At 43.4% G+C, this 12,370-nt stretch overlaps 1 protein-coding gene across 1 annotated transcript in view; it reads right to left on the reverse strand.

The window, feature by feature from the left end:
- The window catches only part of PCSK2 (proprotein convertase subtilisin/kexin type 2), a 118,770-nt gene that overhangs the window by 12,963 nt on the left and 93,437 nt on the right, over positions 1 to 12,370 (reverse strand). The window contains exons 7-8 of the mRNA XM_028722283.2: positions 8,956 to 9,044; positions 5,715 to 5,890 (exon numbers count right to left, since the gene is read on the reverse strand). Coding sequence (XP_028578116.1) covers positions 5,715 to 5,890; positions 8,956 to 9,044 — 265 coding nt within the window. The remainder of the gene's footprint in view (positions 1 to 5,714; positions 5,891 to 8,955; positions 9,045 to 12,370) is intronic.

The raw sequence follows: 12,370 nt of genomic DNA on the forward strand, positions 1-12,370 counted from the left end.
CTATAGATGTTTTAGATCAGGCATAGGCAAACTCGGCCCTCCAGATGTTTTGGGACTACAACTCCCATCATCCCTAGCTAACAGGACCAGTGGTCAGGGATGATGGGAATTGTAGTCTCAAACATCTGGAGGGCCGAGTTTGCCTACGCCTGTTTTAGATCACAACACCCAGGTATGATGGGAGCTGTCCAAAATATCAGGAGCACAACTGGGCTGAACCTTGGCTTCTTCTGAGCCCCTTCTCGAATACTGAGAAGTATCATTTTCAGTTTAGCAGCGCATTAACATTCCCGATGTGCCTCTCTTGCTCAGCCAACATTTCAGTTCTCATGATTTATTCATGAGTAATCACCTTTGTATATTAAATTCAAGCTCTGGTTGGCAAAGGAAGAGTCCTCAATGTTTATTCACCTAGGAGTTATATTAAAGATCCATGACATTTCTGTAGAATAATTACTTTACTATTCTGAAAATAGTCCTAATTGGATTTATATTATGCATGTAACAGAGATCTCAACTATGCAGAGAGGGAGAAAGAAAGGGGGGGGGGGGTCACATAAAATTAGAATGTGGATACGGTTCATAAAATAACAATAAACAAACTTCATAAAAATACACTACTTCTAAAGTTTGCAAAAAAGACTTTTTTTCAATTATTTTTCTTCTCCAAGGATGCTAAGGGAACTCACCGAAGCTAGATTCCAAAAAAAGAATAGGACTATTCTTTTATCATATGCAGACGAACATATTCAACATCATACATAGATGGTAAGGTATGGATCTAAGAAGTTGTGGGATTATCCAAAGGTCTACTTAGTCCATCAGTCTACTCCCAAATGACGCCAACCAGATGATTTTGAGAATCCTACAAACTGATGGCATTTGCTCCCCATCCTGCCTTCCCCCCAGCAGCTGCTATTTATCAGCCTTCTGTATCCTTTACTGTCAGGGAACTACCATCAGCTCAGAAGCAAGAGATAGAGGGGGAGTTGTGTTACAGGGAGCCTCTGAAAATCTTGTGAAGCAGTTCCTCTTCCGGTGAGGAGGTAAGCCCCACCTCCAGTGGAGAAGAGGTGCAAGGACCAGAGGATGCTAGTAAGAGCCTTAACACCACACCTGAGCAAGCAGGAGAGGAGGGAAGCACATCCCTGCCCTCGCCCATCATGCGCAGTAGTCTGGGGCACAGGGAGGGGCGGAAAAGGCTGGGGGTGACGGAACTTTTATGTTGGGGGAGGTACAAAAACAGACCACTCCCGGATTCTGCTAGCGATTGAGCCAGACATAAACTTATGATGCTCTTCACTGTAAATAAAGGTAAAGGGACCCCTGACCATTAGGTCCAATCGTGACCGACTCTGGGGTTGCGGCGCTCATCTCGCTTTATTGGCTGAGGGAGCCGGCGTACAGCTTCTGGGTCATGTGGCCAGCATGACTAAGCCGCTTCTGGCGAACCAGAGCAGCACATGGAAACACCATTTACCTTCCCACTGAAGTGGTACCTATTTATCTACTTGCACTTTGATGTGCTTTCGAACTGCTAGGTTGGCAGGAGCAGGGACCGAGAAACGGGAGCTCACCCGTCGCGGAAATTCAAACCGCCGACCTTCTGATCAGCAAGTCCTAGGCTCTGTGGTTTAACCCACAGTGCCACCCGCATCCCTCACTGTAAATAGTTTGCACCAAAATAAAACCTGTAAAAGACAGGTCGGAGACCTGCCTGGTTACTCTCAAGCAACCGCAACAGCCATCTGACATTTACATATAGAGTTCTCTAGGTTTCCCGTTCCCTCCTGTTCTCTGAGAGCATAAACAAGCATGTAGAGGGAAGTGATCCAGTTGACATAGTGTACTCAGACTTTCAACAAGGTACCTCACCAACAACTCCTGAGTAAGCTTAACAGGAATGGAGGAAGAGGAGAGGAATTAGTTAAGCAGCAGGGAGAAGAGAGGAGGAATAAATGGAGAGTTATCCAAATGGAGAGATGAAGAAAGTGGAGCCCCTCAAGGACTGGTATTTGGCTTTTTAATTGGGTGAGCAGTGAGGTGGGCAAGTTTGCTGAGAATACTAAATTGTTCAGAGTCACAAAGAAATCACAATGAGAGATCGTGAAGAGTTCCAATGGGGCCTCTAAAAAGTGAGTGAATGGGCAGTAAACTGACTTGGACCTGGGAGTCTGAGCCATGAAGCTCACTAAGCCAGCCAGAGTCTCCCGGCCTAACATACCTTACAAAGGATATTGTGAGGATATGGGGAGGTTGAGAAACATGCATGACAGCTTGAGCTCCTTGGAGGAAAGGTGGGAGATGAATGTAAGAAGAAAATAAAATTTAAAAATCATACTTTTTTTATCCATTTTGGACTGGGGCTGGATACGATATACGATATACAATATACGATATCTTTATTGCCATTGTCCCATGCAGAACAATGAAATTGAAAAACTACATAAAACTACTATAAAACTACATAAAACATTCAAAATGGTTGTTATGTAGTCCAAAAACTATTCTGAAGGGGTAGAAAACTTTAAAACTAATATCTGAACACCCCTTCCTCAGCCAACATTTCTTTCTTTTCTTTTTGAAAACTTTTCATTTATACTTTTCATATTTATACATTTCATTGATTTTACAATCATTTTGACATTTCAAAACTTGACTTCCCCCTCTTTCTGCGGTTTCTTAAATTTATTTTTAATATCTTCTGCATATTCAAATTAACTTAATTTGCTCATTTATCCAACTTTAAATATATACTCTTATGAAACTGCAGGTTATTACAATAATCCTGCCAATGTTCTTATCTGTTTACAGTTTATCTGTAAATATTCAATAAGCCATTTCCATTCTTTTATAAAAAGTTTGTTATCTTGATTTCTTACTCTTCCAGTAAGTTTCGCCATTTCTGCATATTCCATAAGTTTTTTTTATCCATTCTTCCTTTACTGAGACTTCTGCTTCTTTCCACTTTGGGGCAAGTAGCATTCTTGATTCTGTAGTAGCTAGCATATGTAAATACATTTCTATACAATTTAGGTAGTTCTGTCCCTATAATTCCCCAAAGAAAAGCTTCTGTTTTTTAAAAAATAAAAGTTATCTTGAACATCCTTTTCAATTCATTGTATATCATTTCCCAGTAAGCTTTAACCTTACTACAAGACCACCACATCTCAACCAACATTTCAAACCTCACAGGTAACTGCACTTATTATTGAGATGTGATTATCTTGATAGCTGACTTTTCCAGATATATGATTATTTTGAGATAAAGGATTATGTCTCCATCTATGAGACTGCTACAAAACTGAGAATATTTTGCTGGTTGTGCTTTCTGTCTTTAATATCCCCCCCCCCTTTTCTTTTTTTTTGCCAGGTTAGTACTGCTGAAGCTTTGAAATGGAACATCGTAGCAGGGGTGCTAATTATCTGACTTTAGCAGCAACCACTGAGAGCTTTCCAAAGAAAAGAAAGGCTTGGATGTTTCTCTGCATAAGCAAAAGGCAGAAAAGACAGCAAAACAGAAGAAAAGAGCATCCAGGGGAAACGATATATAGTCATAGTTCCACTTTTGAAGAAGAAAATGCTTAGGAGTAAATCCTACACAAATCCAGGATGGAGTCCTTAAGACAGTTGGATGGTGTCTTGTAAACCTCCTTCCAGAAACTCCTGCAGCTCAGTGGTGCATTGCTCTGCCTTCCTTTGGACCACATCAGTGAGGCCAAGGGTGGGGGGTCTTGTCATCTGGCAGCCCAGGACCTCCATACAAACCGTTACGGGTTACCGGTCTCTACAGCCACGGCAAGTGCTGTGATTCTCCAGCGGTGTGAAGTGAACTCCATTTTCTCAAGTGGCAGACTGATGCCAGCAACAATAGTTTAAGGAAGTCCCAGATTTGTAATTCAAAAGACTCATAACCAGGGGTGTCATTCCCACCCTGGGGTTGAGCTGGGCACATCGCAGCCCCACCTTTCTGGCTGTTCATGAACAGAATACAGCTGTACCTTGGCTCTCGAACTTAACCCGTTCCGGAAGTCTGTTCGACTCCCAAAACTGTTCAAAAACCAAGGCACAGCTTTCAATTGGCTGCAGGAGCTTCCTGCATTCAGTTGGAAGCCACGTCGGACGTTCGGCTTCCAAAAAGCGTTCGAAAACACTTTCGGGTTTTCGGCGTTTGGGAGCCAAAACGTTCAAGTACCAAGGCATTCAAGAACCAAAGTATAACTGTAATGGAAGACCTTCTCGTGTTTGATTTGGTTACCAGAACAGGTCACAAGAATCATAACGGATTTCAGCTGACTAGCTTGTATTCCAGACAATGTTGAGCCCTACTCAAACAGTTGCCTGTATGCTCCACAAAATGGGAGGACAAGACGAGAGGATTGAAATGGTCTTTTCTATGGAATCCTGCACACAATCTTTGTAATCCAAAAGTTGCTGAGTAAAGCTCTTTTAGAATGGACTGGAATCCAGAAAGGTTTAGATTAGCTTGCCTTTTAATACAATTTGCAACAAATTGGGGAAGTTCACACTGTGGAAGTTCCCCATGCTTTATCCCTGACACCTCCTTTGTCCTCCTCATGCCCTTGTGGGCTGTGTCAGTACAAAACACCACACGAGATCAGCGAGGAGCATGGAATGGGCTAAGATTTACGACTCATTAGGGCCGAGCTATTAAATATATTTCTGCCATGCTTGGATATTATTAGCAAGTTAAGTTCACCGGAAAAGACATGAAAAGGTTTTTAGTGAGAAATCATCACAGATAGTAAAAATAAATTATTCGGGTGGAAAATGACCAATTGTACAACAGTTCTGCTAGATCTCCCTAGATTTACTGTGCAGCCTAAATAAGTTGATATACTATCACTGTGACAATTGTAGGGAGAGAAGCTACTCTTAACAGCATCCTAAGGACCAAACCAGAATACCATGATTAGCAACCACATCTAATAATAATAATAATAATAATAATAATAATAATAATAATAATGCCAGGCACAGTCCCTGCCCCACCCAGTTTTCATTAGGAGCACATAAAGCAGGCAAAAATCCTCTTGTGTGGAAATTAGAATTACAAATGTGCCCTCATATGTGCCCACGGGAGCTTTTCTCCCAGTGCTGTCATTCATGGTGATGGTGTGATTGTTTTTCAAGATTGCAGCCATGAAGGGTTAAACCTCCCCTCCCTGTGTGTTGCAATCTTAATACAAATTAGGGGTCCTGTTCCTGGTATTTTAATATTTTGATGTAAAACAGATGTAATTGCTAATTGTGCTATTAACGTAGCACTTGTTTTAACACTAAGCAAGCAAGTTAATCAATCTAACGTCATTTTGGTTACCCTTGTGATGGCAATTGCAATGAAGAAGGATGGGTGAAAGGGAAAATGGAAAAATCTCTAACCAAATTAGTGGAGCAAAAATTCTCAGTAATTCTGAGGGTTGGGTTTATTTGGAGCGGCAACAGCAATCTCTCTCCCTCTCTCTCAATGGCATAGACTTAAATGGAATAAAGAATTAAGTAGGGAAGATCCTTCAGCCAATTTAGTGATATATAAGATCAAACACAGAGAAGTTCTAGGTTTGATCTTCTCCATTAGTGAATAGGTTAAAGGACCTTCCCTGCTGATGCTTTATCCCATTTGAGCTCTTTTGATCACAAAAGGTCATACATCACAGGGACATGATAAAACTGTTTTAAACCAGGCACATTACCTTATTCACACCATCTGCCATGGCTTGTAAGGTGAGCTCTCTTGGTCCATCCACAGTCTTACCATTATCAGTGGGGCCCCAGCTGGCACTGTAGATATCTATTATTTGAGGCATGTGGCTGATTGAGGAAGCTTCTATAATGTCTGTCATGAACGGCTGATCCAGCATTCGGATGCCTGTGGATGTAAGCAACGTAAATGTGGACAATGAGCGGAGGAAACAGGTCTCAAGGTCACTAAGGTCTCTTGACACATGTAAACCCTGCAACACCAAACTTGGATCTGCATTGTCTTTCACAAAACATGATCTCATACACAACATTGGCAGAGGCAGGATTTAGTTCTTCTCAATTTTCTGAATGCAAAGCTTTGCAATTAAAAAAAGGTAATCCAAAAGCCTAGCTGGGTCTTAATGGAAGATAAGGTAAAGGTTAAGGATCCCTGCACAGTTAAGTCCAGTCAAAGGCGACTATGGTGTGCAGTGCTCATCTCACTTCAGGCTAAGGTTTGTCCACAGACAGCTTTCCGGGTCATGTGGCCAGCATGACTAAACTGCTTCTGGCACAATGGAACACCGTGATGGAAACCAGAGTGCATGGAAACACCATTTACCTTCCCGCCACAGCAGTACCTATTTATCTACTTGCACTGGTGTGCTTTTGAAGTGCAAGGTTGGCAGGAGCTGGGACAGAGCAACGGGAACTCACCCTGTTGTGGGGATTCAAACCACCAACCTTCTGATCAGCAAGCCCAAGAGACTCAGTGGTTTAGGCCACGTCCTTAATGGAGCACCATAGCCTTGGCACCACCCACAGGCCCATCACTGCACTATTTAGGCAGTTGATATTGGGTACAATGTGAGGAGGGGGAAAAGCTTCTTTGCTATGGCAGATCCTAGGATCAGATTGGGCTTATTGCTGTCAAATGTCTGAAGCAGAGTTAGCTCAAGATCCTTTGGATCTTTGTGCTAGTTACACACACACACACACACACACAGAGAGAGAGAGAGAGAGAGAGAGAGAAGGAGGGAGGGAGGGAGAGAGAGACCACACAGACCCATTTGTTTCTCACTGGCTATCCAGGCACTTCATCCATCCCCTAGCATGGCAGATGGGATGTTTGGATTGCTCTGCCCAGAATGTTCTGTATTTTAAAAAAAAACTATTTTGATGCACATATTTTACTTCAGATCGATTACAGCAGTAACAGTTGACCAGCATCATGTTGAAATGTGTAAAGTTGGAAAGGAGATGGTCTCTGTTGAAATTGTTAGACTGAGCATATGATCTGAAATGCAGGGAAGCCCATTTAACTTGAGGATGGAATTGGAAAGAGCCCAGCTTCCTAGCTGTATACTGCCATGCTTTTAACTCATTGGACTGATCTATGTAGAAGCAGTCAATGGACCAAGGTGACAGGATTCTGGGCTATACCATTTCAGACTCAATAAGTGGAGGTTCTCTTACCTAGAAACCCACCCGCGTGTAGCAACACATCAGAAAGAAGGCTCCACTCAAACTGTGCTCACTTCCTAAAGGGGTTCCAGCTCTTTTGCTGCCCTCTTCCCTTTGAAATGAGCCTTTCCAGCTTCCTTCAAGAGCTCACTGCAAGCTTTTACCATTACTGGTACAGGTCTGACTGGAAAGAGGGCGAATCATTTGCTACCATCCCGAAACTGACTTGGAAAAATCTTTCTTTTTCAGCTTTTAGCTGGCCACTTGATGGTGCTGTAGTCCTCAACAAGAACCTGGTTTGCTAAATGGTGAGCTTGTATGTGGCTGCAGTCATTTCCGTCTGACACATTATCGCTCCATCAAAGGGGCAAATGGAGCTGTACTTTATAAATAAAATAGGAAACAGCTGCCTGTGTTTACTGGCAGCAGTTTTCCAGGGTTACAGCCAAGGGTCCTACCTGGAGATGCCAGGGTTCAAAGCAAACGCTCTACCACTGAGCTACTATCTCCATTCTTGGTGAAAGATGCCTGCCAATAATTGAATCCCAAAGCTATTTGTTTTGGATACATTTTAAAGCAGTGGGGGCCTAAGTTTGAGGTAGGTGTGCCACACAACTCGACTTCACAGTGAGAGGCAATGCCACCACTCGGTTCCTCAAACTGCTACTGGCAAGATGGAGAAGCCTGGTTTACAGAAGAGAAACTTGCAATCTTCCAGAAATTGTTGGACTACAACTCCCATCATCCCTTACTATGGTCCTAGCTGGCTGGGGCAGGCAAGGCGAGGCTTCTAGAAAAACTTTGCAAGGTATTAATCAGGCTGCATCTTTCAAGTAACAATGAGAGACGTCGGTCACTTTGAGCAATTATGTGCAATAAGAGAGCAAGACATATGGTTTTCATGTATCCAGGCCTGTCTTAAGCATATGTGGCGCTTGGGTGCAAAGATCCACCCGGCATGTTCCCCTCCCCCCCAGGTTGCCCAGTCCCAGGCACGCAGGAGGGCAGGCCCAGCCAGTCGGCTCAGCATCTTGCTGGCTCGGTCGTCCCCGAACTCGCGGCACAGAGCCACCTGCAGCAGAACAGCCTGTCATTGCACTCCGACTGACAGGCGGGCTCTTCCCCGGACTCAACTCTCAGGCCCTGAACTATCAGCCTGGCGCTCCTGAGAGCCCGGCACCTGGGTGCCTCGCACCCCTATCACCTATGGGTAAGACGGCCCTGTATGTATCTTGGGAGGGAGGAAGTGCAGGATGGAAAAACTGGCATGAAGACTGAAACAACTAGTTACGTTGTGTACACACACACACACACACACACACACACACACACCCCTGCTCCATTCACCAACCCTCCGCCATTCCCCCTGGCATGAACACCCTAGTTTCCCCTTCCCAAACCACACAATTACGAAGCTCGTTTTTCACCTTCCCAACCACATTTCTGAAAACACTTCTCTTTTCTATTGTTTAGTTGTGCTTTGCAGCCCTGTTTTCACTTTCACATCCATGCCCCCCTCCCGCTCCTTTTTGTACACACAAGCCGCCCCCATAGTACCCTCTCGCACCTTCCTCCTCTCACATATTGTGAGTGCTAAGCACTTTTCTCACTTTCCACCCAATTCTGAAGACACCATGACCTCCCATCCCATAGTTCCTTTCATGCCCTTGGTTTGATCTTCACACCTCAAAAGAGTCACATATCTGCTCCTTGCCCTGTTTTTAGATAAAATTGCAGTTTTGCCTCTGAGAGAAACCTCAATTGTGTGTTCCCTGATTTATCCCATACCTGCCACCTTTGAATTATATGCCACTCCAACACCACAGATATTGTTGTTTGCTGCAGCAGATACTTCCCCAGCACATCTGGTTCCATGACTGCGGAGAAAGACAGAGATTCCAGTCAAGGCTTCGTATTAGCATCAGAATCCACAAAAGCTTGCAAAGGCACTGGGTAAAGATTTTTAAATCAAACAGCAATCAAGAAAATGACTTTTTTGTTGTGTTTCCTGGAGCCCAGAGCACAGTGAGGGCACTTGCAAAATGACCCCACTGCATCTCACTCATTCTATAATGAAAACTTTGCTACGGAAAGATGTATACTTGTCTGTTTCTGGCTGCTTGCTTTGTTTTACTCTGCTTTGGTTTCTAGAAAATGTATGTGCTTTTTTCACCTTCCAATGAAGCAACAGGGCAAGGGCCAAACCAGCTTTTTCCTATTTTGTTGTGCAGGAGAAATTTCCCCTGACAGCTCCGGGCTTTATGGTAACTCTATTAAAGAACTGTTGGAGAGGCTTCTATGTTGCTAGGCATCTGCGGTCTAGCATCTGTGGACTGCCTGTTATGCATAACACAGGTTATACTATTGCCTATCATCTTCTATAGATCCTAGGGCAGGAAGGCTGCTGACATCTCAGATGATCTTCGTCTCCCCCAGATGAGCCATCTATTCAGTATGCACAAAATTTACGGCAAGGTTAGGCTACGTCCAGTCTTCATCAAACATTAATTCTGATAGGTTTACAGGGCAGTTGTATGACAATGAGAGTTCATGCTGATTTTCTTGTGGGGTGTTTGCATGTCTTCTTGTTAATTAATTCTTGTTAATTATTCCTTCGTCCCACATTTTTCAGTACATTTCCGCATTACTTTTCTAAGTAAACAATTTATTATTATTATTATTATTATTATTATTATTATTATTATTATTATTATTTATATCCCACCCATCTGGCTGGGTTTCCCCAGCCACTCTGGGTGGCTTACAGCACATAAAAATGGTAAAACGATGGACGTTAAAAATTTCCTGATACAGGGTTGCCTTCAGATGTCTTCTCAAAGTCAGATAGTTGTTTATTTCCTTAACATGGGCTGGGCTTGAGGAGACGGGAGGTTGTGTCTAACTTTATCTGAAGAAGTTAAATGTAAGCCAAGGGTAAATGGGATAGGTAAAAAGGTAAAGGACCACAGGGCAGTTAAGTCTAGTCAAAGGCGACTATGGGGTTGTGGCGCTCATCTCGCTTTCAGACCGAGGGAGCCGGCGTTTGTCCACAGACAGCTTTCTGGGTCAAGGACCTCAAGGACCACCTCTTTCCATATGAACCTACCTGGACCCTGAAATCATCTTCTGAGGCCCTCCCTCGTGTGCCTCCTCCCTGAGTGATCCAGAAGGTGGCAACATGAGAATGGGCCTTCAGTGCAGTGGCTCCCCATCTGTGGAATGCTCTCCCCAGGGAAGTTTGCCTGGTGCCTTCATTATACACCCTTAGGCTCCAGGCAAAAACGTTCATTTTTAACCAGGCCTTTGGCTGATGTTATGGACATCCAACAACCTTTTAGAATGTGGTGGGGGTTTTGGGGGGAGGGAGTTATTGGGTTACTGCTTTTGGTTTGATTTTATATGTTGTGGCCTTGTTGTGAACCACCCTGAGACCTCCGGGTATAGGGCGGTGTAGAAGTTGAAATAATAATAATAATAATAATAATAATAATAATAATAATAATAATGTGGTCAGCATTACTAAACTGCTTCCGGCACCTCTGGCACAACGAGTGCCAGAGTGCACAGAAACACTGTTGCCCTTCCCGCCGAAGCGCTACCTATTTATCTACTTTCACTGGTGTGCTTTCAAACTGCTAGGTTGGCAGGAACTGGGACAGAGCAACGGGATCTCACCCCGTCACACAGATTCAAACCTCTGCCCTTCCGATCAGCAAGCCCAAGAGGCTCAGTGGTTTAGACCAGTGTTTCCCAACCTTGGGCCTCCAGCTGTTTTTGGACTACAACTCCCATCATCCCTAGCTAGCAAGACCAGTGGTCAGGGATGACGGGAATTGTAGTTCAAAACAGCTGGAGGCCCAAGGTTGGGAAACACTGGTTTAGACCACAGCGCCACCTGCATCCCACAAGGGGGTCAGGTGCAGAACAAGTTAGACTGGTGAGATGCTTGCCCACATGTCTGCTGCATTTTGAAATGATCAAAACAGATTGTCATGTGACGTGAGGAATCTGCTGTTATAATCATGTGCTGGACACATGGTGGGGTGACTGGAAGTCGATAGAAATCCAAGAATAATGTATCGTAATGTAATGTAATAAGTCTTACCTATTTATTTTTTCACTTTTTTTGTCTTTCTGGATAATACTTCTGTATGCTTTTATTTCTTGTTTTGTTTAAACGAAGCACACACACACACACACACACATATATATATATATATATATATTGTACTGGATCAGTCTAGGGCTCATCCAGATTTGTCCTTGCCCACTGTTTTCCTTGGGAAAACCTGATTTTTACTGGTGAATTGGAGCAAATGACAATCAGGGGTTTTTGCAGATTGATGTTTGCTATGATTTATCACTAAAGAGCAGGTTTTCTTGGGGAAAACCACTCACACCCGTGCTTAGAAAGTGTGGAACAAGAAAAATAACTACTTGGACCCATGCTTTCCATGCACGGGACAAGTGCAAGTCTTGATGAGCCCCTACTCAGTAATGACATGCAGAAATCTAGTCCAAGCCGAAATCTGCCTCATTGGTAGATGAATATGAGCTTCTGAACTAAAATGGTAAACAGTAAGTAACTGTAAGTGTATTTCTTACATGTGCTGTTCCAGAGTTCTCTCCTAGACATCTAATTTACTGAATTAGGACACATAATAGAAATGCAGAAGCCCAATGAGCTTTGAAGTCCCAGAGTTGTGCAACTCTTCACTAATTAATTACAGCACATTAGCTAAATGTCAGGTGTCATCTCATCTGCAAATATATGAAAACTTCCATGTTATCCTATGCTTCTGGCAGAAATGGCACAAGTACTAAGGAGAATGTGCCGACACATCAGTCATTCTCAAGAGCAACTGCAAGAGCTGTGAATGTACATATGCACATGGAAATGAAACATGTCACCCTGGGAATGAACTGTGTTGGGAAATCTGTCACAAACATCTCCCTAAGATCACGATATTCGGGGAAGTGGCGATTCTGAAGGATAGTTGCATTTCAGTTTATCAATGAGGTCCGTTTGCATCAAAATGTGAGCAGAACCACAATTTCCCTTTCCTTACTTTGGACACAATCCAGTCAAAGTGAAGCATTAAAAATAATTCCACTGAGAGAGTTGAGCATTTGCACAAACCTTTTGGCCAGAAATTAATGTGCCTGTGTGCCTGAACAGCACTTAACTTTGGCTGAAAGAAGC

The sequence above is a fragment of the Podarcis muralis genome, chromosome 3 (genome assembly GCF_964188315.1).
Source record: "Podarcis muralis chromosome 3, rPodMur119.hap1.1, whole genome shotgun sequence".
Classification (NCBI taxonomy): domain Eukaryota; kingdom Metazoa; phylum Chordata; class Lepidosauria; order Squamata; family Lacertidae; genus Podarcis; species Podarcis muralis.